General features: G+C 39.3%; 2 protein-coding genes across 6 annotated transcripts in view; both read right to left on the bottom strand.

Annotated features, from left to right (window-relative positions):
- The window catches only part of ptpra (protein tyrosine phosphatase receptor type A), a 220,457-nt gene that overhangs the window by 51,712 nt on the left and 142,864 nt on the right, over nt 1-25,881 (bottom strand). For all 5 annotated transcript variants that reach the window (XM_073042171.1, XM_073042169.1, XM_073042168.1 and 2 more), the window contains 6 exons: nt 22,877-22,967; nt 14,310-14,386; nt 12,545-12,581; nt 9,871-9,968; nt 8,514-8,633; nt 3,606-3,772 (listed from right to left, as the gene is read on the bottom strand). In XM_073042171.1, coding sequence (XP_072898272.1) covers nt 3,606-3,772; nt 8,514-8,633; nt 9,871-9,968; nt 12,545-12,581; nt 14,310-14,386; nt 22,877-22,967 — 590 coding nt within the window. The remainder of the gene's footprint in view (nt 1-3,605; nt 3,773-8,513; nt 8,634-9,870; nt 9,969-12,544; nt 12,582-14,309; nt 14,387-22,876; nt 22,968-25,881) is intronic.
- The window catches only part of gnrh2 (gonadotropin-releasing hormone 2), a 252,149-nt gene that overhangs the window by 102,118 nt on the left and 124,150 nt on the right, over nt 1-25,881 (bottom strand). The gene's annotated exons all lie outside the window — the stretch shown is intronic.

The raw sequence follows: 25,881 nt of genomic DNA, 5'->3' as shown, positions 1-25,881 counted from the left end.
AGACTGCAGAACAGCGCTGGAGACACAAGGTGAGCTGTGCATTAAATAGGGTTGTGGAAGCATTTATTGTTGTCCCTATAGCAGAGAGCTGTGCCTGCCCATAGTCAAGGATGGCGGGTATCATAGTTACTTTTCCCTTGCTTGTATGTGTACATGTACTCTGTCCCCACACTGTTTTCCTGTGTATTGTACTGCCAACCCAACTTTTCCCATGCTCGTCTATTCTAAGTGCGTTTGTGCAAATATTATAGCCGCTTGTGTTGTTCCCAAGCTCTTCTCCCCTTGTAAATAAACTCTTTATTATTAAAACTGTGTCCAGAGCCCTTGCCTTTGAGACCCAAAGAATCTGTCTCATTTCCATCACAACATGCCCCCAAATCAAGACTCCCCAGCAAAGAAGTGTTTCTTTATTTTTGTCTGATGTAATCATTTGAAACACCATAACCAGATCAATACATTTCCTTAAAATCATTTAAGGATAAGATAATCTGCAATCATAATTTATCCACTACATGGTATCATTCTAGTCAATCGACTTTATATTCGGTCTCATAGTACAAGCAGCATTCTAAATTAAGCTCAAGCACAAATCACACATTCTAGTAGCTTTGACATCCAGCTAACCTCCATTTGAAGCAGTAATTCATTTACACTTCTTCCAAACCAGTGTATTGCCATCACCACCAACCACACACTGTGTGGTCTCTATTGAAGAAATCAAACATGCAATGGGGGACCGCTTCACAGAACACCTCTGCTTAGCCTGCAAGGGGGTTCTGAGGTTCCAGGGGATTTCACTTTCAATTTTTCGGCTAACTCAGAATCGTCTTTGGCTTCATGCACCATTGTCAAAAAACTTCAAGAAACTGCACTGTCTTCCATCTAAGCATGTTACAGATGCCCAAGATTCAATATTAAATTCAACAGTTTCAGTTAACCAGTGTTTGAATTAGAACTGGTTAGCTCTGATGAGAAGTTATCGACTAGTAGCTTTCTACAACTGAGTAACTTCTCTCCATAGATGCTACCTGACTTCCTGCAACTAGTGGTGTGCTCCAGGGATTGGTGCTTGGTCCATTGTTTTCTATAACGTATATTACTGAATTAGATGAAAATGTGGTAAACTAGATCAGCAAATTTGCTGATGATACCAAATTGGTCACATAGTGAACAGCGAGAAAGGATATTAAAGTGTCCAGCATGATCATGACCAGTTGGGAAAAAGGGCTGAAAAATGGCAGACGGAATGTAATTACAGATGAGTGTGTGGTATTGCATTTTGGGAGGAAATACCAGGGTAGATTTATACAGGGAATGCTCAGGCTCTGAGATGTGCGGTAGAACAAAGGGATCTGGCAATACAGATACACAATTCCCTGAAAGTGGCATCACAGGTAGATAGGGTCATCAGAAGAACTTTTAGCACATTGGCTTTCATAAATCAGGACACTGAGTACAGGGATTGGGATGTTATGCTGAAATTGTATATGATGCTGGTGAGGCTGAATTTGGAGTATTGAGCAGAGTTCTGGTCACTTACCTGTAGGAAAGATATCAGTAAGCTTGAAAGAGTGCAGAGAAAATTTACACAGATATGCTGGGACTTGAGGATCTGGATTACGGGGAAAGGATGAATAAGTTAGGACTTTATTCCCCGGAGCACAGGTATATGAAGGGAGATCTTATAGAAGTATACAAAATTATTAGGGGTACAAGATGAGATGAACATTTGGAGATTTTTTCCAATCAGGATGAGTGAGATTAGAACTAGAAATAATAGGTTTAGGGTGAAAGGTGATATATTCAAGAAGAATTAGAGAGGAAACTTATTTACTCTGAGGATGCTAGTAGGGAACAAATTGCCATGTGGAAGAAGTAGATGCAGGTTCAATTGTAACATTTAAGAAAAGTTTGGGAAACTAAATAAATGAAAGGGCTACTGTCTGGGTGCAGGTTGATGGGACTAGGAAGATGATCAGATCAGCATGGACTAGACAGACTGCTTCTGTTCTGTGGTGCCCTATGACTATATTTCCAGAAATTCTGATCACCTGAAACTGCTGCGCTCTGCTTCTCAGTTGTAGCATTTTTTTATTCTTTGTTGTTCTTACTCATCTCCCTACTTACACCCACCCAGAGAAGTTAGTTGTGGTTAATAAGCATTTATCACTCACTGTTGGATACCACCAACATGTGTGTCATATGAGATAGCTTAGTCACCACCCTATCTAGACATAGTCTTTGTCTCTCCATCTTTCCTCTCTCTGTGACTTAATATTATCTATTTTCCAGTTCTGATAAAAGTCATCATCCAGAAATGTTAACTCTGTTTTGCTTTCAGTAGATGCTGTCTGACCCACTGACAATTTTATATCCTGTTATGAATGAAGATGTTTAGTATATTTGTTAGAAACATAACAAAAATCAGGTGTGGATTATTTCTGCTTCCTTGTACTAATGGTATATATCTTTATAAAAATAAAACATAAAAAGTGTGGCTAACTGCTCAGAGTTACTCATTCTGCATGGGCAGCAAGCGGTGGCGCCGCCCATAGCTCCAGTCACTTGGGTTCAGTCCCAACCTCTGCACTGTGACTATGACTATGCTTGAGCTTCCTCCGACACGCCAAGGACATGCAGGTTGGCAGGTTAGCCTGTCAGTACAAATTGCTGGCAGAGGGGAGAAAGGGGAATGGATGGTAATGTGGGAAGTATAAAATGGGATTAAGGTAAATGGGTGTTTGATAGTCTGCAGGGAGATGGTGTACTGAAAAGGCCTATTTCTGTGCTCCATACATTATAGGTAAACACAAGAGATTCTGCAATTCATTAACATATTCTGTAGATGCTGGAAGTCCAGAGTAACACAAACAAAATACTTGAGGAACTCAGCAGGTTAGGCAGCATCCATGGAGAGGAATAAAGAACCAAACTTTTGGGCTGAGACCCATCATCAGGACCTTTCATCTGCCTAGACAATATTACAGGTATCTAATTTGTAAGAAGTGCACGTTATTTACATATTGTAACATCTATAAAAAATTGTTGTGACATCTTCTGCTATGTACTTTGTTCACTTGAAATCAAAAAATGTTGTAAAATTCTCAAATTCAATCTGTTTAGAAAACCTCCCTTACACATTTCTCACCACCTTAGTAAAGCAGCCAGTATAATCAAAGACTCCATCTACCCTGGACATTCATTCTTCCCTCTCCTACTATTTGTCAAAATATGCAGGAAAAACACACCAGGTGCAAGGACAGCTTCAATCCCACTGCTATGAGACAATTGAATGGTACCTTAGTACAGTAAGATGGACTCCTGATCTCACAATCTGCCTCGTTATGACTTTGAGCCTTACTGTTTACCTGCACTGCACCTTCTCTGTAACTGAAACACTTTCATTAATTCCAGTAATGCAGCTGAAACTAGACATGCAAAGTTATAACATCATAATCTTAAATATATGTACTTTTATACACTGTTTTCCTTTCATTTCAGTTCTATTTCATGCAAACAATTCTTACAAGAGTAACTGCTCCCTCACCTTCATTCTGTTTTCACCATTAAAATTATACTAAATAATGTATTGAGGATATACTGACCTGCAGTGCACAACAATTGCACCTGCAAAGGATGGATTGCAAGTTTTCACTTTCTTCAGAAATTTCAGCATGCCAATTGGAGTGAACGGTACTCCAAAATCAGGCCAACTGGTAAAGTGGAATTGAGTAACCAGCCTCTGAGGTTTCTTATTCATCACATCTCCTACCTGCAGAGTTAAAAGGAAAAGTGAATTAGTAAAATACAAAGTCACTTAGGCAACTCTACCAAACAACCTTCACCACAACAATGATGGGCATTACATAAAAAGTGCTCAAAGTACAGCAACCTGACACTCAACGTCAGTAAGATGAAACAGCTGACTGTGGAGTTCTGGAAGGGTAAAATGAAGGAACACATACCAGTCCTCACAGAGGGATCAGAAGTGGAAAGAGTGAGCAATTTCAAGTTGCTGGGTGTCAAGATCTCTGAGGACCTAACTTGGCCCCAACATATTAACGCAGTTATAAAGAAGGCAAGACAGTGACGATACTTCATTAGGAGTTTGAAGAGATTTGGTATGTCAACAAATATACTCAAAAACTTCTATAGATGTACCGTGGAGAGCATTCTGAATGGCTGCATCACTGTCTGGTATGGGGAGGCTACAGCATAGGACCGAAAGGAGCTGCAGAGGGTTGTAAATTTAGTTAGCTCCATCTTGGGTACTAGCCTACAAAGTACCCAGGACATCTTCAAGGAGCAGTGTCTCAGAAAGTAAGGACCTCCAGCACCCAGGGCACGCCCTTTTGTCACTGTTACCATCTGGTAGGAGGTACAGGAGCCTGAAGGCACACACTCAGCGATTCAGGAACAGCTTCTTCCCCTCTGCCATCCAATTCCTAGAGGGACATTGAACCCTTGGACACTACCTCACATTTTTTAATACATAGTGTTTCTGGTTTTTTGCATAATTTTTAATCTATTCAATATATGCATACTGTATTTGGTTTACTTATTTATTATTATTTTATTTCACTTTTTTCTTCTCTATTATGTATTGCATTGAACTGCACATCACGTGCTGGTGATAATAAACCAGAGGAAATCTGCAGATGCTGGAAATTCAAACAACACACACAAAATGCTGGTGGAACACAGCAGGCCAGGCAGCATCTATAAGGAGAAGCACTGTCGACGTTTCGGGCCGAGACCCTTCATCAGGACTAAGTGAAAGGAAAGATAGTAAGAGATTTGAAAGTATTGGGGGGAGGGGGAAATGCGAAATGATAGGAGAAGACCGGAGGGGGTGGGACGAAGCTAAGAGCTGGAAAGGTGATTGGCGAAAGTGATACAGAGCTGGAGAAGGGAAAGGATCATGGGATGGGAGGCCTTGGGGGAAAGAAAGGGGGAGGGGAGGAAGCACCAGAGGGAGATGGAGAACAGGCAGAGCAATGGGCAGAGAGAGAGAAAAAAAACAAACAACTAAATATGTCAGGGATGGGGTAAGAAGGGGAGGAGGGACATTAACGGAAGTTAGAGAAGTCAATGTTCATGGCATCAGGTTGGAGGCTACCCAGCCAGTATATAAGGTGTTGACAGTAGACTCATTTTGACAGTAGAGGAGGCCATGGATAGACATATCAGAATGGGACGTGGAATTAAAATGTGTGGCCACTGGGAGATCCTGCTTTCTCTGGCAGACCGAGCGTAGGTGTTCAGCAAAACGGTCTCCGAGTCTGCGTCGGGTCTCACCAATATACAAAAGGCCACACCGGGAGCACCGGACACAGTATACCACACCAGCCAACTCACAGGTGAAGTGTCGCCACACCTGGAAGGACTGTCTGGGGCCCTGAATGGTGGTGAGGGAGGAAGTGTAAGGGCATGTGTAGCACTTGTAACCCTGAATGGTGGTGAGGCCCCAGATAGGTTCTTGATTAGCCAAGGCATCAAAGGGTATGGGGAGAACGCAGGGGATGGGAATGACTAGAAGAATTAGATCAGCCCATGATTGAATGGCAGAGCAGGCTCAATGGGTCAAATGGCCTACTTCTGGACCTATATCTTATATTCTTAATGTCTGCTTCAGCTTTGCTAAATAATCAACATTTTCAAAAAAAATTATCAGTGAAGGCCTGATTTGTCCTCTGAATGGATGTCTTCATGTTACTACATCAGGCATGTAGAAGACATTGTCAATGATGCAGCTGCTGAGATATATCCCAGGATGCGGTGGGACACATTATCAGAGATGTAACCCGGGATCATTGGGTGTGTCGGTCTTTTAACATAACTGGCTTGTGTCCTAGCAACAATGGTCCCAGATCATACCTTTTGATCCACAACCATCTGGAGGTTTGCTCAGCAGCCTCTGTGATGGTTCTGATGGCTCTTTTCACCCGTAATGGCCAAGGAGAGAGTACAGTGCCTATAAAAAAAAGTATTCACTCCCCCCCACCCCCCCGGAAGTTTTCATGTTTTTTTGTTTTACAACATCCAATCACAGTTGATTTAATTTGGCTTTTCTTGATACAGATCAACAGAAAAAGACTTATTAAAGTGAAAACAGATCTCTACAAAGTGATCTAAATTAATTACAAATATAAAATACAAAATATTTGATTGCATAAATATTCACCCCCTTTAACATGACACAGCAAATTATCACTGGTACAACCAAATAGTTTTATAAGTCGTATCACCTGTGTGCAGTCCAGGTGATAGTAGTAATTGATTGCAGTAAAAATACACCTGTATGTGGGTCCAACTGCTGGTGAGTCAGTATCCTGGCAAAAACTACACCATGAGGACAAAAGAACACTCTAAGCAACTCCACAAAAAGGTTATTGAAAGCACAAGTCAGGAGATGGATACAAATAAATTTCCAAGTTAACTGAATATCCCTTGGAGTATAGTTAAGTCAGTTATTAAGAAATGGAAAGAATATGACACAACTGTAAATCTGTCTAGAGCAGGACTTCCTCAAAAACTGAGTGAGGCCACCAAGAGACCTAGGACAACTCTGGATGTGTTACAAGCCTCAGTGGCTGAGATAGGAGAGACTGTGCATACAACTATTGCCCAGGTGCTTCACCAGTCGCAGCTTTATGGGAGAGTGACGAAGAGAATGCCACTGTTGAAAAAAATTGCAAGCAATCTCGGCTAGAGTTTGCTAAAAGGCATGTGGGAGACAGGGAAATTAACTCTGATTTTAATTAAATTTTACATCTGTCCCACAAAGTGAAGGAGCAAAAATCTTTGCGTCATGATATATATATATATATATATAAACATGTGAATTTATAAGTCTAATGGCTTGTAGAAAGAAGCTGTCCTACAGCCTGTGGTCCTGATTTTAATGCTGTGGTACCATTTGCCAGATGGAAGCAGCTGAAACAGTTTATGGTTGGGATGCCTGGTGTCCCCAGTGATCGTACACACCTGCTGCTGTAAATGTCCTCAGTGAAGGGAAGTTCGCATCCACAGATGCACTGGGCTGTCCATACCACTCTCTGAGTGGTCAAGGTTGGTGCAGTTCCCATACCAGAGCGGTGGTGTAGCCAGTCAGGATGCTCTCAATGGTGGCCCTGTAGAAGGTCTTGAGGATTTGGGGGCTTATGCTAGATGAAAGTTCTATGGTCTGGTGAAACCAAAACTGAAAACCTGAAGCAGTCTGCATGAGAACTGCGATTTGTGAGAAGATTTGTTTTCCAGCAAGACAATGACCCCAAGCATAAAGCCAAAACCACACAGAAATGGCCTAAAAACAACAAAGTTAATGTCCTGGAGTGGGCAAGTCAAAGCACAGATCTCAATCCAATGGAGAATTTTGGTTGGACTTGAAAAGGGTTGTTCACTCATGTTGTTTTGTAAAAAGTGGGAAAAATCTGCCGTGTTCAGATCTGCAAAACAGATGGAGACCTATCCACACAGACTCAAGGATGTTCTTGCTGCCAAAGGTGCATTAACTAAATAGTTACTTGAAGGGGTTGAGTAATTATGTAATCAATATTTTGGGTTAAGTAATTGAATAAATTTAGACCAATTTGTAGAAATTTGTTTTCACTTTAACTAGAAAAAGTCTTTTTCTGTTGATCAGTGTTTTAAAAAAAGGCAAATTAAATCCAGTGATTCAATGCTGTAAAACAATAAAACATGAAAACTTACAAGGGGAAGGGGGGAGTTGAATACTTCGTATAGGCACTGCACACCGAACAATCAGCAAAACCCGTAAACCCCACCTCTATAGGCTCACATCATGTCCTCACACAAATGTCTCTAGCACTGCTCAATGATATGGACTATGTCCTCCTCAACTACAGTCACTCCCTCCGATAGGTTGCTGGAGGCCATTTAACCCACTGGTGTTCTGCTACTCTGGCTGGAGTGGGAGTTTCTGGTTCTTGGAGATTCTGGGCACTGTGGGGAGAGTCTGGGTTGGGCTCCTCCTGCGTCTCATCAGGAGTAATTCTCGCTTGTATTTGATGGTCCGTCACACAGTCCATTCACAAAGGTTGACATTCTTAGGTCCATCCTGGTGGGGTGCTCATCCTTCCCCCCACCCCACAAACCACCCCACCCCCCCCCCCCCCCCCGACTTCCGCTTGGAAGATGCAGGTTGAGTTCCCACTGAGATTCTGTTCCCCAAATATAACGATACGGAACAGGTTAAGGACAGGGGAATAGGGCAAACTGAATAACTCTTCCAAGAACTAGATTCTTTATAACAATTTTTGATTCCATGAGTTGAAGGAATAGCCAATTAAGGATACTGTGAATGGTTAGCTGGAATTAATCTAGCTTTCTTCTAACCAGATTTTCATGAATATTGATTTCATGTTATATAATGCTAACTTGAAACACATTTTCACATCAAGTCAAAAATGAAGTAAAATATTAAAATAAATGAACTTTATTTTCAAATATTCATACTGCACAACCAAACTTAAAAACTATGAAATACTTACTTGCTGAATACAGAACTTGCGAATGGTGTAATCCACTAACACCATCATGTCTTCTACAGAAACTCGAATGTTCCCGTATGTCCAACAACCCTGGTCTGGCCAGTACTGCGCACATTTGCACTGCAACACAAATCATAGCGTTTACAGTACTTGGGTGGTTTATTCTCAGAGCAACAGCTACGGAACAATTTCAACCACTGCTAAAAAAGCTGCAAGTGAGGGAAGTATTTGCGATTAAGGCCAGGGTCAGGAGACTGCAATTAACTATGCTAGGTGGACAGAGGATATGCACGGTTAAAGTTCAAAGCAAATTTAATATTGAATTACATACAAGTCACCATAGACAACTCCAAGATTCATTTTCTTGCAGCCATACTCAATAACTAATAATAAATAAATAAGCAATAAATATTGAGAACATGGGATGAAGAGTCCTGGAAAGTGAGTCCATTGGTTGTACCAGTCAACTCTCAAAGCTAACTTTGATAAGAGAGCTTACTTTATAGTAGTTATCAAGTGAGGAGAGAGTAAAATAATCAATCAGAATTAAAACATTCCTGTACTAATGTCTGAAATACAATTTTAAGAGAAGTTCAAAAGGAGAATTGACAATGGGTTCAGGGCATTCCAAATTGCTTTCTTGATCAAATATTCTTTCAGATGTTGATTTGTCATACCCTCCACAGATATTTTTGGTAAATCATTGTATCTAAACTGAATTTTTTTCTACCCTTGATTTTTTAAAATTGTACAAAGAATGAGAACTCATGTTCTCAGTATTTATTTATGTATTACTTTTTTTGTATTTGCAGTTTGTCTTTTTTTTGCACACCAGTAGTTTATCCATATTTGTTTTATGTAGATTTTCACTGATTCTATTGCATTTCTTTGTGTGGACTGTGAATTCCCACAAGAAAGCGAATCTCAGAGCAGTATATATGGTGACATGTACATAATTTGAGAATAAATTTCTTTTGAACTTTTGAAGAACAGTACAGTAACATTTTGATTTTTAACTGACTTTTCCCTTTCTCCCTCTCTTTATTTGACAGCTGCTGAGATTTAAGCTCTATTGTTAAAGTTAGTTCTTAAAATTATTGAAAATGCTTGTTAATTGAATCTCCAAATTGAAGTACTGCAAGAATATATGCTGAATAGAACAGCGATATACTTACTTGCCTCAGAAAATGGATGTAGGTGCCTTACCTACATCAGCATTTTAAAATATTTTGTGTCTGAAGAAAATGGTTACAATAATTTAACCTTTCAGTTCTTCCTTCAAATATCATGAATATGGAAATATGTTCATATCTTTCTGGTAAAGTATGCCATTTTGCCACATAAGCTAACAAATCACCTCTTTCCGCTCTTTTAGATTTGTGACCATGACAATTGTTGCAGTATTTTGCTCCCATATCATCCTCCAGAAATCATTCACAGTTTCTTCTTTCGGCCCTGAAAGATTATCAGAAGAAGAGAAAATTAACTTATAAAAACACAAATTACCTGTTTGGTAGGATTCTTCCTTTTGATCAACAAAGAAAGCAAAAGACAATATCACAATGAAAATTAAGATTAGGGGAATGCAATCGTCCAAAGCACTGTACGAGCACAGTCCATTATCTGCACTAGGTGTCTGTGATTATTTCATTCATTTACAGTCAATCAAATCAATTCCTCTATCAATAACTATGAGGAATTATACAGTTTAATTGTACTGTAGAAGTATTGTTGTTTTTAAACTTATTCATTTATGGGATGTGGGCATTGCCAGCTAAGCCAGCATTTATCGCCCATCCTCACTACCTTGAGATGGTAGTGATGAACTGCCTTATTGAATCACTGCAGTCCCTGAGGTGCAGGTACACCCACAGTGTTGTTTGGGTGGGAATTCCATGATTTTGACCCAGTGTCAATGAAGGAACAGCGATATGTTTCCAAGTCAGGATGATGAGCGACTTGGAGGGGGATTTGCAAGTGGTGGTGTTCCCAAGTATTTGCTGTTCTCGTCCTTCTAATGGTAGTGGTTGTAGGTCTGAAGGTGTGGCCTGAAGAACTTTGGTGTGTTGTTGCAGTGCATCTTGTTGATAGTACACACTGCTGCAAACATCCGTCGATGGTGGAGGGATTGGATGCTTGTGGAAGGGGTACCAATCCAGTTGGCTGTCTTATACTGGATGGTGTCGAGCTTCTGAGTGCTGATGGAGCTGCACTTCATCTAGGCAAGAGGCAAGTATTCCATTATACTCCTAACCTGAGGCTTGTAAATGGTGGACAAGCTTTGGGAAGTCAGGAGGTGGGTTACACACTGCAGGATTCCTAGCCTTTGACCTACTCTGGTAGCTAACGGTGTTTATATAGCTACACCCCTCCAGGATGTTGATGCCACTGAATGGTAAGGGACGATAGTTAGAGCCTCTCTTGCTGGAGATGGTCATTGCCTGGCACTTGCGTGGTTCAAATGTTACTTGCCACTTGTCACCGCAAGACTGGATATTGTCCAGGTCCTGCTGCATTTGGGTATGAACTGCTTCACTATCTGAGGAGTCACGAAAGGTGCAGAACATACTGCACTCATCTGCAAACATCCCCACTTCTGACCATATGATGGAAAGAAGGTTATTTTGAAGCAGCTGAAGATAGTTGGTCCTAGGACACTTCACTGTGGATGAGATAATTGACCTCCAACACAATAACCATTTTCCTTTGTGTCACGTATGATTCCAACCAGTGGAGGGTTTTCCTCCTCATTCCCATTGACTCCATTTTAGTTAGGGCACCTTGATGCCATACTCGATCATATGCTGCCCTGATGTCAAGGGCTATCACTCTCACCTCACCGCTGGTATTTAGCTCTTTGGTCCATGTTAGAACCAGGGAGGTGATGAGGTCAGGAGCTGAGTCAGGAGCCTTAAAGGAACCCAAACTAGCTATCCGTAAGCAGGTTATTGCCGAGTGGGTGTTGCATGATAGCACTTTTGATGACCCCTTGCTGATGATTGAGATTAGGCAGTAATTAGCTAGGTTAGACTAGTCTTGTTTCTTGTGTACAAGACATACCTGGGCAATTGTCCACATTGCCGGGCAGATGCTGGTGTCGTAGCTGTACTGGAATAGCTTGGCTAGTGGGGTGGCAAGTTCTCGAGCTCAAGACCTTTGCCGGGATTTTGTCTGGACCCATAAACTTTGCAGTATCCAATGTTTTCAGCCATTTCTTGATCTCACATGGAGTAAATCAGATTGGCTGCATACTGACATCTGGGATGCTGGGGACTTCGGGAGCAGGCTGAGCTGGATCATGTAACCATATAACAATCACAGCACGGAAACAGGCCATTCCGGCCCTCCTAGTCCGTGCCGAACTCTTAATCTCACCTAGTCCCACCTACCCGCACTCAGCCCATAACCCTCCACTCCTTTCCTGTCCATATAACTATCCAATTTTACCTTAAATGACACAACTGAACTGGCCTCTACTACTTCTACAGGAAGCTCATTCCACAATGTACTTGGCACTTCTGACTGAAGATTGTTGCAAATGTCTCATTTTGCACAGGTTTTCTGGGCTCCTCTATCATTGAAGATGGGGATATTTTTGGAGCCTCCTCCTCCAGTGAGTCGTTTGTTTGTCCACCGCCATTCATGGCTGGATTTGGCAGTACTACAGAGCTTAGACCTGATTCATTGGCCGTGGGAACACTTAGCTCTATTACTTGCTGCTTAGGGTGTTTGGCATGCAAGTATTCCTGTATTGTGGCTTCAACAGGGTGACACCTCATATTGAGCTATGCCTGGTGTTGTTATCAGCATGCCCACCTGCACTCTTCATTGAACAACTGGTATTGTTCTATATTTCATTTATATATACACATTTTTACTCAGTTAAACAGTAATTTGTCCTTTTTATACTTTAACTATTTCCATGAAACCCTAGCTAATTGGGGCACCGTCTAACTGGGTCAAAATGTACTGGTCCGATTGTGTCCCAATTAACTGGAAAAGACCGTATTTACATCTGAATATTTACTTACCTTGTGCTGCTATAAACTTGTTTTTCTCTTGATAGCCCTTTAAAAAAAGAAAATATAGGATTAGTACAACAAGATTTTTCAATGTATTTATGTATTTATTGCATTTATATTTCATCTCTAACTGTACGACAAGATGATGATCAGCCACCCTATTGAAACGTTTCAATCCATAAAATGAAATTCCTCCTCCAGTGGTATTGGATAATAAGGAGTTTCAAGATTTTGAAGGAACACTGATGAAAGAATGATTATATTTTCAACTGAAAACAGCATGCATTCTCTTGAAAGAAAAACTGCTCAGGATGACGTTCCCACATATAGAACTTGATGCGCTCATCCATGAAGCTGGTAGCGACCTTAGACTTGGATGCTGTTGTTAAATCCTTAGAAAAATGCTACAGTACACATCTCATGAGAAAATGTGTAGACGCTAGAAATCTAAGCAACACATACAAAATGCTGGAGCAACTCAGCAGGCCAGGCAACATCTATGGAAAAGAGTAAACAGTTGATGTTTCGGGTTGAGACTTTTCATTAGGACTGAGAAAAAAAGATGAGAAGTCAGGGCAAGAAGGTGGTAGGAGGGAAGGAAGAATTACAAGATGGCAGCTGATAAGTGCAACCAGGAGAAGTAAAGAGTTGAGAAGTTGATTGGTTTTAGAGATAAAAGGGCTGAAGAAGACCATGGAAGAAAGGGAAGATGGAGAAATAGAGAGGAAGAAATGATGGACAGGTAAGAAGATAAGGCAAGAGAAGGAAAGGGGAATGGGGGAATAGTGAAGGATGGGGGGGGGCAATTACCGTAAGTTTGAGAAATCAATGCTCATGCCGTCAGGTTGGAGGCAACCCAGACAAAATATAAGGTGTTGGTCCTCCAACTTGGGTGTGACCTCACCGCGGCAGTAGAAGAGGCCATGGACTTCCAAGTCAGAATGTGTATGGGAAGTAGTACTAAAACTCCCCCAGTCCTATTTCCCTCTCTGACCTTAACACCTTACCTGCCTATTACCTCCCTCTGTGCTCCTTCCCTTCATGAAGAACATTTGTATTCTGTATTCACTAGAATTCAGAATAATGAGGGGTGACCTCATTGAAAGCTATCGAATAGTAAAAGGCCTTGATAGAGTAAATGAAGAGAGGATGTTTCCTCTGGTGGGGGAGTCTAAGACCCATAGGACACAGCCTCAGAATTAAAGGGTGTCCTTTTAGAATGGAGATAAGGAGGAATTTCTTTAGCCAGAGAGTGGTGAATCTATGGAATTATTTGCCACAGGTAGCTGTGGAGGCCAAGTCTTTATGTATATTTAAAGCAGAGGTTGATAGATTCTTGATTGTTCAGGCCACAAAGGGATACAGGAAGAAGGCGGGAGATTGGGGCTGAGAGGGAAATTGGATCAGCCATGATGAAATGGCAGAGCATACTCGATAGGCCAAATGGCTTAATTCTACTCCTATATCTTATGGTCTTATAAAAGGCAGGTTATTGATGAGGCACTGATTATGATTGGGCTGAAGATATTGCTTTGAAGAAATGTCCAGGAAGTGCAATGTTTGACATCCAACAATTACAAATGTCTTTGCACCAGGTTGGAAACAAGCATGATGTATTCAAAGTATATCTAATAATGATACAATCATTTTGTGGGCTACTCTAAACTGCTTTCATGTAACAAAAATATTGCATTTTAAAAGCAAATATTCTTAAGAAACAACTGCAAACACAAAACTAAAAAAAAAATTGTATACAAATGATTCTACAACTTACATTTATATATGAAGCATTGATAAAGTCAGAATCTGGAACACCTTCTATTGGTATCAAGTGAACCCTTGAGTGATCATCTGATGAGAAATATGCAATTAGATCACAAAGCCAACTCTGTAGATAGGTAATACACCATTATATAATTAATGCAGCACGTGATCTATAAATCACTTTTCAAACATTTGCACTTTCAAAAAAACCATTAAAAGAAAATTACAATGACTCATGAGGATAAAAATTGCATCAAATTTGATTCCTTGATAGAGGAATCCCAAACTTTCTTTATAACAATAGACAAAACCAGATTACTTGCTAATGACATAACAGATTTCTTAGTTATCAGCTATCTGATATCTAAATATCAGATATTAGATATCAGATTTTTTTAATCTCTCCTTCTCCCAGTGTAGAGAGCCGTCCTGTTTCAAAACATCCACCATTGTTCCTGTACCCAAAAAGACCAAGGTAACATGTCTGAATGACTGGCATTCTGTCGCATTCACCTCAATAATAAGCAAATGCTTTGAGAGGCTGATGAAGAACTACCGGTACATCTGCAGCAAGCTACCCCCACACTGGACCCGTACAATTCACCTATCGACACAACTGATCGACAGATGACACAATAGCCACAGCTCTACACACTGTCCTTACACACTTGGAGAAAGAAGCAGGATGATAATGGGAGAATACTGTTCTTGGACTACAGTTCAGCATTCAACACCATAATTCCCTCCAGGCTTGATGTGAAGCTCAGAGACCTCGGCCTTCACTCTGCCTTGTGCAGCTGGACCCCGGTCTTCCCTTTTTACAGTATTTTTATTCAGAAGAAAAAATAAGATTTACAGAGTGCAACACATAGATACATCACAACATAAAGTGTGTACATTCATATACTGTAACAAAATTGATCAAAATGTTACAGCACATCACAAAGGTATACACTCTGATATTTTTTGGATGGTGAATATATCACATTCAATAACCGACGTATATTAAAATGTGAGTAACGGTTTTTAATAAATCCTGTCTGGTCATGATATAATAGCTGGTAAAATATTTTCAAGTCTTCAAGCTAAGATTTTGGATAAAATCTTTGCATCAACATTTAATAAAGAAATCGGTCTGTATGAAGAACATACAGCTGGATTTTAATTTTTTTTTAAAAAATAAGAGAAATAAAAGCTTCATAAAAAGATTGAGGGACTTTACCTAATTTAAAGGACTCTGATAAAACAGAGGATAACTAAGGTGTAAGTAACGTAGTGAAAGTTTTATAAAACTCCCCAGGAAAGCCATCAGGTCCTGGGGTCTTACCAGAATGTAAAGCATGTATAGTCTCAGCCACTTCTTCATTGGAAATAGGCTGATCTAACTGTGTTAGACTATCAGCAGACAATGTAGGAATGTTGATATTACTGAAAAAAGCATTCATATAGGTATCATCTGAAGAAGAGTCAGACTGATACAACTTAAGGTAAAAGTCTTTAAATACATTGTTAATTTCAGAATGGTCGGATATCTTAGTACCATTATCTTTAAAAATTTCTGTGATTTGACGATTAATTGTAAAAGATTTTAAGCAATTGGCTAATAAACTACCTGTTCTATCCCCGTGAATGTAAAATTGAGTTTTATCTCTCAACAGCTGTTGTTCAATTGGGTAAGTCAGCAGAAGATTATACTTGGATTGGATTTCCATCCGCTTATTATATATATTTGGATCTGGAGATAGGGCATACTTTCGATCAAGATCTTTTAATATTGCTAAGTCAGACCTTTCTTTGTCAGCTTTTTTCTTTATATAGGCGGACAGAGTAAGAGAAAATTTGCCCACGAATATATGCTTTAAAAGTATCCGACTATAGTACCAGAAGTATCTCCTTTAAAATTTTCTTTAAAGAAAAAAGTAATATGATTTTCCAAAAACCTTAGAAAATTTTTATCAGATAACAATAAGTTAAAATGTCAACTTCTATTTGATACAGAATGAACACGTAATCTTAAAGTCAGAAGCACAAGTGCATGATCAGAGAAAGCAATCTCCTTATAATCAGGATCATACCAGTGGAAGCAAGTTTCTATCTATACAAAAGTAGTCAATCCAAGAGTGCATGATGACCCTGAGAAAAATATGAATATTCCTTTTCTTGAGGGCGCAAAAAACGCCACACGTTGAGAATACCACATTGAAATAGAAAGGATTTAAAAAGTAGGACTGATTTATTAGTGACAGGTATTTTAACTTGAAGAGCAGTCTAATATAGGGTCAAGCCAAAAATTAAAATTTCCACCGATCACTAAGGAATACGGATTCAAATCAGGCAGAAATGAGAAAAGACATTCAAAGAACAAGGAATCATCTGTATTTGGAGCGTTTACATTTGCAAATACCATTAGTTTATTCTCAAGACTACCGGAAACAATAACAAAATGGCCATTTGTTTTAGAAATTACATTATGTTGAATAAAGGATACATTCTAATCAAACAGGATAGAGACACCTCTCGATCTAGATTGGGAGGGTGAGTGAAAATGTATACCCTTCCATCCTTTGAAAGAATGTGAAATATCATCTTTACGAATATAGGTTTCTTGAAGAAAGATTATACGAGTTTTAATTTCTGGATATAAATACAAGAGAAAATCTTATTTTGTTTAACAGGGTTAGTTAGACCTTTCACATTAAAACTGAGTATATTAATAAAAGAATCCATCAAGTATCCTTTAGTAATGAATAAAAGGTAACCACAGACATGTAGATAGCGAATAAATAAAACAGTAGAAACATCCAATCAGCTTTCTGGAAGAACCCATTTTCCCCCCTCCCTCCCCCAAAGAGAGAAATCAGCCAAGGGAGGCTAAAGACTAAGTCTAGCGTTCTCAACCCAAAACTCCGGTGGCTGCAGAAAGTATATATGTATAGCTATGCTGAAGAAACGATTATAAATATATATATACAAAAACAAAATATTGAAGTAAATAACTTTGCTATTTATGAAAAAAACCATGGGAAAATGTAAGTATTAGTCTCGGTAAAAAGGGAAGACAATAAAATCAAATATTAGTAAAAGCCAATAAGGAAAACAACATATGCTTGCGGATGCAAAAGAAAAGGAGTAAAGAAACAAATAAAAAATAATTAGAAAGGGAAGCGGTTTAGATAGCTTCCTACATGACTAATTTAAGGCATTCAAGGGAGGAAAAAAAAAGATAACAAAATGGTAAAATAATGAAAAAACCAAAAACCAGCAAGAAGAAATATAGAATATTGTATACTATTGAAAAACAGTAAAAGACCGAAAGGTATATAAATAATCAAAAGATAGGAAAAATCAGAGTGAATTTAAAGTAAAGCAAAACACCCTATAGTTTCATTCCTCAGTAATTACTACATGTACACCCTACATAATTACTTTCAGTCAAATTACTAAATAGGTAAAAATCAACATAACATTGAAAGAATATAATGTATTGTTTAAAAAGACCTGCGAAAAAGTAACATTAGAGAACCCGTGTAATGGCGGAAAACAACAAAAGAGAAAATGGATGCAGTCTGCCTGCATATTTTGCATAGTTTGAAAGATAACAAAGCGCCAATTACTTAATCAAACAAATGATTAAGGCTTCGTAAACCAAGAAACCTTGTTATCAACAAAGTGCTAATTACTTGATTGAACATGAAATTAAAACATTTGGCATAAAGAGAAATATTCAAGGTTGAATTTAAGTATGGAGACTATGTAAAAATTTCTTAGCTTCTTCAGGCTTCGTAAACCAAGAAACCTTATTATCAGAAGTAGTAACCTTGAGTTTACACGGATCTCAGAGAAAGGCGACAGCCAGCTTAAAAAGATCAGACATGACCTCTTTAAAAGCCTGTCTAGCTCTTAGAACTTCCGGTGGATAATCTTGAATGATCCGAAACTGTTGATCACGAAATTGTAATATGCGTTTCTTCCTTGTTTCACAGAGGATCCGTTGCTTAATCTGATAGTCATAAAAGCGAATGATAATAGAGCGAGGTTTGGCAGAATCCCAATTAGGTGGGATTACTCGGTGAACGCGCTCAAATTTTGGTAGTTCCGATAATATATCAGGGAATAAATCTTTCAGCATTTGAGCACAAAAATCGATAGGTTGATTACCCTCCGGTTTTTCAGGAAGCCCAAGAATTCTGATATTGCACCTTCAGTTCCTGGTCTCCAAATCTGTAAGTTTCTTCAGTAACGCGTCGTATTTTTTATGCTGTTCCTTAGAAGTTTTCTTGTAACCTTCGATATCCTTCTGCAACACCAGCAGAGATTCTTCATGTAGCTTAATACGAGTTTCATGGTCATTCACAGTCTGCTATATACTTCCAAGTTTCCGACTAAGCATTTCAGTTCAGATTTAACCAGGTCGAAGGAATTCTGTAACAAGTCAAACTTGGATTCCAAGTCATCCAGTTTATCCAATTTTTTGAGTCTCTCTGACATTTGTTGAAACACTTCAGTCAAAATCTCTAAAGTAAACTCTTTTTTAGAGTATTTTCTACTCATGGTGCTCTCACCGAGATAGGTTTAAACAGCAAAGTAAGCGAATAATTTCGGAGCACATAGCTACTGCAACCTACTCCATTACAGCCAGCCAATCCCGGTCTTCCTGTCAGAACCCCGGAAGATACTAAGAATGGGCTCCCTCACCTCTGTCCCTCAACATAGGAGCCCCTCAGCTTGACGATACTAAATTGACTGGCCTAATCTCAAACAATAACGAGGTATCCTACAGGGAAGAAGTCATCACCTTGACACAGTGGTGTCAAGAAAACATCTCTCCCTCAATGTCATAAAAACAAAGAAGCTGGCTGTGGAGTACAGGAGGTATGGAGACAGGCTAACCCCTATTGACATCACTGGATCTGGGGTTGAGAGGGTGAACAGCTTTAAGTTCCTTGGCATACACATTACTGAGGATCTCACGTGGTCTGTACATACCATCTGCCTGGTGAAAAAAGCAGAACAATGCCTCTTTCACCTCAGAGGGTTGAAGAAGTTTGGTATGGGCCCCCAAATTCTAAGAACTTTCTACAGGGGCATATTTGAGAGCATCCTGACTGGCTGCACACTGCCTGGTATGGGGACTGTACTTCCCCCAATCGCAGGATTCTGCAGAGAGTGGTGTGGACAGCCCAGCTCATCTGCAGATGTGAACTTCCCACTTTCAGGACACTTACAGAAGGAGGTGCATAAAAAGGGTCCAAAGGGTCAAGTCACCCCAACCACAAACTGGTCCAGCTGTTACCATCCACAGCATTGCAGCCAGGACCAACAGGCTCCAAGACAGCTTCTTCCACCAGGCCATCAGACTGATCAATTCACGCTGACATAATTGTATTTCAATGCTATATTGACTGTCCTATTGTACATACTACTTATTACAAATTACTATAAATTGCACATTGCACAGAGATGTAACATTAAGATTTTTACTCTTCATGTATATGAAGGATGTAAGAAATAAAATCAATTCAATCTCACAGGTTTTGAAACCCATGTGACTATTATTTACATCACCAAAGAATGGTGCCAAAAACAGAAAAAAACATCCAGCGAGTGACTTCTGTGAGCGAAAACATCTTGTTAAATTCACTTGCTGGATTTTTTTTTGTTTTTGGCACCATTCTTTGTAAACTCCAGAGTCTGTTGTGCGTAAAAATCCCAGGAGATCAGCAGTTTCTGAGATACTCAAATCACCCTGGGCGGCACCCTATTAATTAGCCTGTTTATTTCAGCTTTTTTCTTAAAGATGTGCCGGACATGCTCCGCTGCGCTCTGGCTAGCACTGCACTACTGATCATGACAACAATCTTTCCCCCAGTGTTAGCAAAACAACAGAGCTGGTCATTATCTTCAGGGTGGGGTGGTACACATGCTCTTGTCTACATCAACAGTGCTGAGAATGGGAGGGTTATGAGCTTCAAGTTATTTGGTCTGAATATCACCAATAAGCTGTCTTGGTCCAACTGTGTTGATTCCGCAGCCAAGTAAACTGACCAGCACCTCTACTTCTTCAGGAGGTTAAAGAAACTTAGCATGACTGCTTTAATCCCTCACCATTTTTTTTTTAATCAATGCATCATGGTGAATATCTATCCAGATGTATCATGGCTGGGTATGGCAATGCTCTGCCTAAGAGTGTAAGAAACTGCATAGTTGCAAACAGAGCTCAGCACATTAGAGAAACCTGCCTCCTCTCCATGGACTCTAGCCATGCCTCTTGCTGCCTTAGTGATATAGCCATCGTAATCCCATCCCAGACATTCTCTCTTCCGACACCTACCTTGTTATGACCTTGCCCCTTTTGGTCTAGGTACACTACACTTCCTCTGTACTGCAATACATCATTCTGTACTCTGTTGTGTTTCTTTAAGCCACCTCAATGCACTATTGCACTGAATTCATCCTGCTTAGACAGTATGCAAGACAAGATTTTCACAGTATCTTGGTACATGAGAATTAAGTGTCCAGCAGCAATGTTTCTCATCCTGAGTCGTTTAAGGTATCAGAGGGTAAGCAACTTTTTGTGCACCATGGGCAAATTTTGCATTGATTTTAGGAAGAAGTTGTCAAAAGAAAAAAAAAATTTGTACATATAGCTTGAGTGAAATAAAAATACTCTACTAATTTAAAATCTGAAGCATGCTTCTGCATGCGAACATAGATGTTATGATGCAATATCTACTCTGCATCCAGTAATACCATTCTCAATATATGAATGCTTAGTGTTGAAAATTTGTGATAGGAGATATTTGCAACATGTACTTCTCACATTATTAAATAAAGTCATCAAATTTAATCAAGAAAAAAATGAAAGCATTTAGACACTCAATCGGTAGTAGTTTTCATTTCCAAGATTCAAATCCAGATCAATGGTAGAGACAATATTCCAAGTGACAGAATTAGTCTGTATTTGGACAGGAATATTCAAAAAGCCTTCATTAAAGAGCAACCCTGTCCCACTCATTTGATTGAAATTTTTCCAGTGGTTAGGTGTGTCGATGAGGGTAGTGCCATTAATGCAATCTACACAGATTTTAGCAAAATCTTCAATAAGAGCCCACACAGGAGGGATCCAGGAACAGATGGCAAATTGGATCTAAAAATGGTTAGAGCTAGGGCAAAGTGTGACGGTTGAGAGCTGATTTTATAAGTAGTTATCCTGTTATTAGGAAGACTCTTGATGATACGTTGCCGATTTATTTTGGAAGGTTCTGAGCTTCTTGATGGAGTTGTACTTGCCCTCGAATGCATACCAAGCCACGTGACACATGTCTTCCAGATAACGGTAGGATTTGGGACATTAGGAGGCAAGTCACTTGCCAGAAGATCCCCAATTTCTGATCTGCTCTTTAATCGATTGTATACATAGCAGATCCAGTTGAGCTTCAGGTCAATGATAAACTTTTACTATGTTTATGGTGGTGGGATCAATGTTGGTAATGTCACTCTATTGTTGGAGATGGTACCTTTGAAATGCAAAACTGCTACTTAGCCCTGAAATGTTGAAGTTTAGTTTTGTGCAGTCACGAGCAGCTCCATTTGCTGAGGAATGGTGAATAGTGCAAGCTAAGAGAGCAATCACCCATCCGATATGCCTTTTTGTGATTTTATGATGGAAGATCATTGATTGAGATAGCCATTGACCATGACTGCACTTATATTAGGAAATCACACTTGGTCAAATGCTGCTTTGATGTCAAGGTCAGTCCATCTTAAGTTACTTCATGAATTGAGCTCGAACCCATGCTTAAAATGTGCAGCCAGAAGATTCAGATTAATTTATTTATCACATGTACAGTGAGACATACAGTGAAATACATTGTTGCGTTAGCAACCAACACAACCTAAGGATGTGCTCGCGATAGCCCGCAAGTATCATCACACATTCCAGCACCAACAAAATTGCCCACAATAGATGTGGTGGAAGTAGATATAATAGCATCGCTGTAGATGCACTTAAGACAGGCACATGAACAGGAAATGAATGGAGGGATATAGATCATCAGCGGGCAGATGTGTAATCTAAATTGGCATCCTTATGGGCTAAAAGGGCCTGTTTTATATTCTATTCAGGCAGGTTTCTGTGAACATTACTAAGAAGTTGAGACAGATTTACTTAACATTTCTTTCGCAATGTCTGTTTTACTGTATTTTTCTTTAGGTTAGTTTGCTTAATTAACTATTCCATATTAAAGAGGTAGTGAGTCAAACCTCAATATTATAAATACAAAAAACATGTTGAATAGAATAACTGACAAGCTTAGAAATTCTGAAACAATGATTCCTAGGAAGAACATCAGATGAAGGCAAGGACAATTATCCTCTGAGTAGCTCAATTATAAGGTTTAACTGGGTGAGGAAGCTGCAGGGTCACTGATGGATGAGCTTTCCAATTTAAAGAGGTATTGAAAATGACACAAAGAAGTTCCTACAAAACAACTATTTAGTGTGTTACATGATAGGCAGTAATAATAAACATCATCATTTGCTATAATATAATTTCTTGGATTTAGTATGGTTACATACAAGGAAGGATGTTAACATATCGATTTTTCTCTTTATTTTCTTCCTTCGATGCAGCTTCGCAAGTGGCCTGAATTGGACATGCAGGGAGAGCCTGTGTAACCATGGAAACATAATACATATTACTATATTGCTGAAAAAAGAGACCATCTCTGAAATCCTGAACACTGAAGATTTAATACATACTATCGCTAGTAATTTCAAATCCCCAATTTATTCCCAAGTAGTTAATAACTTAAAAAGTATTGTTTTATATTAAATCAGTAACAAATCAGTACATAAAAAGTTACACCTGAATTTAATAAAGTAATATGTATATCACTTTTGAATATTGAATATGCAGTGCCTTAAGGAATTTTTACCATACCAACTCAGCCTGGATACAGCATAAACCAGCTGGGTGGATTTTAGAGCAGACACGTTTACATCAAATTAACAGCACAATTGAAAAGTAGCTAAAATAGTAGGAAAAGTCAACACTAAAAGTAAAGACAGTAATAATAAAATCAATGTAACTATCAGCTATTGCATTAACCAAATTGTTATATGTGGAACCTGCTATTTAATTTTAAATGGAGGTACAAATATTGATAAGTTCAGGCAGTATAAATTGCCACCAGTATGTGGTAGAGTTGATGTATGTAATAGCAGTTTTCAGAAAATATTAATTACCCATTGCTGAAGACATTCTTGAGAGGAGGTCACATGTTTCTCAAAAGAATACAAAATAGGATTAGTGTAAATGGATCTTTAATGGTTTTCACATAATGACTACTACATGTGAGATGCCTGTCAGCGTGATGAATGTAGAGTGTTGATTACAACCAGGACTATGCTATGCTGTTAACAGATCTTCATGGTGATCGTGAAAGCAGAACCTTTGCTGCTGAAATATTGTGGAAATCAGATCCACCAAAAGTTAGGCTAGTAAGAAACTGCAAAATTATTTTCCCAAGAGGAGAACAACAAACTCAGTAGGTTTGAGAGAACAATTAAGGATGCATGCGAAGGTGCAAAGGGATCAGAGAGCCATGGCAGAGATAAGGAGAGCCATGAGCATAACCAAAGATACTGGTTGGGGAGTTTAATGGAGGGGGAGATTAAGGACGGAGGAATAGAATGTCTTGATACACTTGGATGGGGGCTGTAGACTAAGGATTTTAAAAATAGCCAGGAAGGATGAAAGAGGATGGAAGGATTAGTGAACTATTGGAGAGAGTGGGACTAGAGAAAAAGTTGAGGTGTGTGTGTTGCTGATAGCCAAACTTCAAACATGAATGGATAAGACAAGTGGCAGAAGGCACTGACAGGAGACAGATTTCCTTAAGGGAAAAGGATCAAGACTTTTTTTGTGACAAAACTAATTTTATACAATATACAGTAGAGCCAAAATTTATAGCAAATAGTAATAGAAGCTATGAACACTTTGTACAGTAGCATTATTCTACATATAATTTTTTAAATTGTAAACAATATTGCAATTTAAATGATATATCATCTTCAGAGCATGTATCGTGATTGACAACTTCCTCACAAGAAAGTCTTCAGCAACAGATAATTTCCAATTTTCTGAAAACCGCCATTATGGTCTTTTATTGGATTGAGTCTTCCTAATAACAGGATAACTACTGCACTGATGTGTCCAAATTTTAAGAACCACCTCTGGGTGCTGTATTTAAATAAATCATTATTGTTGTTAGAAATAAAATATATTGACATTGGTTCACTTAGAGTTGCTCATTTTAAAACATATTCCAGTGATAAGATTGCAAGTTGCATCTATTGATATATTAAATATGCAAACTACTGGGTAAACTACCGTAGATTCCGGACTACAGAGCGCACCTGATTATTAGCCGCAGGCTCTAATTTTAGAAATAAAATCAATTTTTTAATTGTAAAGGCCGCACCGGATTTTAGGCCGCACCGCTACTTTTAAATATACATACGTATCGGTAACACAAATTACGTTGCATATACTTTTTTACTGAACAGCACGAACAACATTCCAATATCTCCTAGCGACTGGTAAAAATATATATATTGCAGCCTACCAGGAAAAGTTATTGATCGACTTTAACTTAAAAGCAGCGTTTTCGATCGGGTCTAATCGGGTCTGACGCTTGCGCAATGCGATCGGGTCTAATCGGGTCTGACGCTTGCGCATTGCGATCGGGTCTAATCGGGTCTGACACGCTTGCGCAATGCGATCGGGTCTAATCGGGTCTGACGCTTGCGCAATGCGATCGGGTCTAATCGGGTCTGACGCTTGCGCATTGCGATCGGGTCTAATCGGGTTTGACGCTTGCGCATTGCGATCGGGTCTAATCGGGTCTGACACGCTTGCGCAATGCGATCGGGTCTAATCGGGTCTGACGCTTGCGCAATGCGATCGGGTCTAATCGGGTCTGACGCTTGCGCATTGCGATCGGGTCTAATCGGGTCTGACGCTTGCGCAATGCGCTCGGGTCTAATCGGGTCTGACGCTTGCGCATTGCGATCGGGTCTAATCGGGTCTGACGCGCTCGGGTCTTGCTTCGAGTATTTTCCATGTTGATGAGGGTGAGTACAAATGACTGATTTACAATAATTTAATTGTGAAAGTGCGCTTGATTTATCGTACAATTTCATTGGACCTCTGTGAACTACTCATCAATTTTATTGGTCTACTGTTACGAGGCAAAATGTTTACGAGGCGGCATGAAAAAAAAACCATGTATTAGCCGCTCTGGATTATAGGCCGCAGAGTTCAAAGCTGTTCAAAATGTGGGAAAAAAGTAGCGGCTTATAATCCGGAATCTACGGTACAAAAAATAAACCTTCAGTATCGCTAATCCTCAAAATTAGAAGAATGAAAATGTTCACACAAAATGAATTAAAACTTACTATGTTACTCCAAATGCATAAGCATATTTAAAATGTGAATGGATTCAGTAATGTAAAGAAAGTCAAGCTCAGATTTGGCAAGTAGAACCTTACATTTTCTCAGATACACAGATATATATAAT

The sequence above is a fragment of the Hemitrygon akajei genome, chromosome 4 (genome assembly GCF_048418815.1).
Source record: "Hemitrygon akajei chromosome 4, sHemAka1.3, whole genome shotgun sequence".
Taxonomy (NCBI): Eukaryota; Metazoa; Chordata; class Chondrichthyes; order Myliobatiformes; family Dasyatidae; genus Hemitrygon; species Hemitrygon akajei.
Note: the sequence above shows the minus strand (reverse complement) of the source record. Positions and strands in the feature narration are given on the sequence as shown.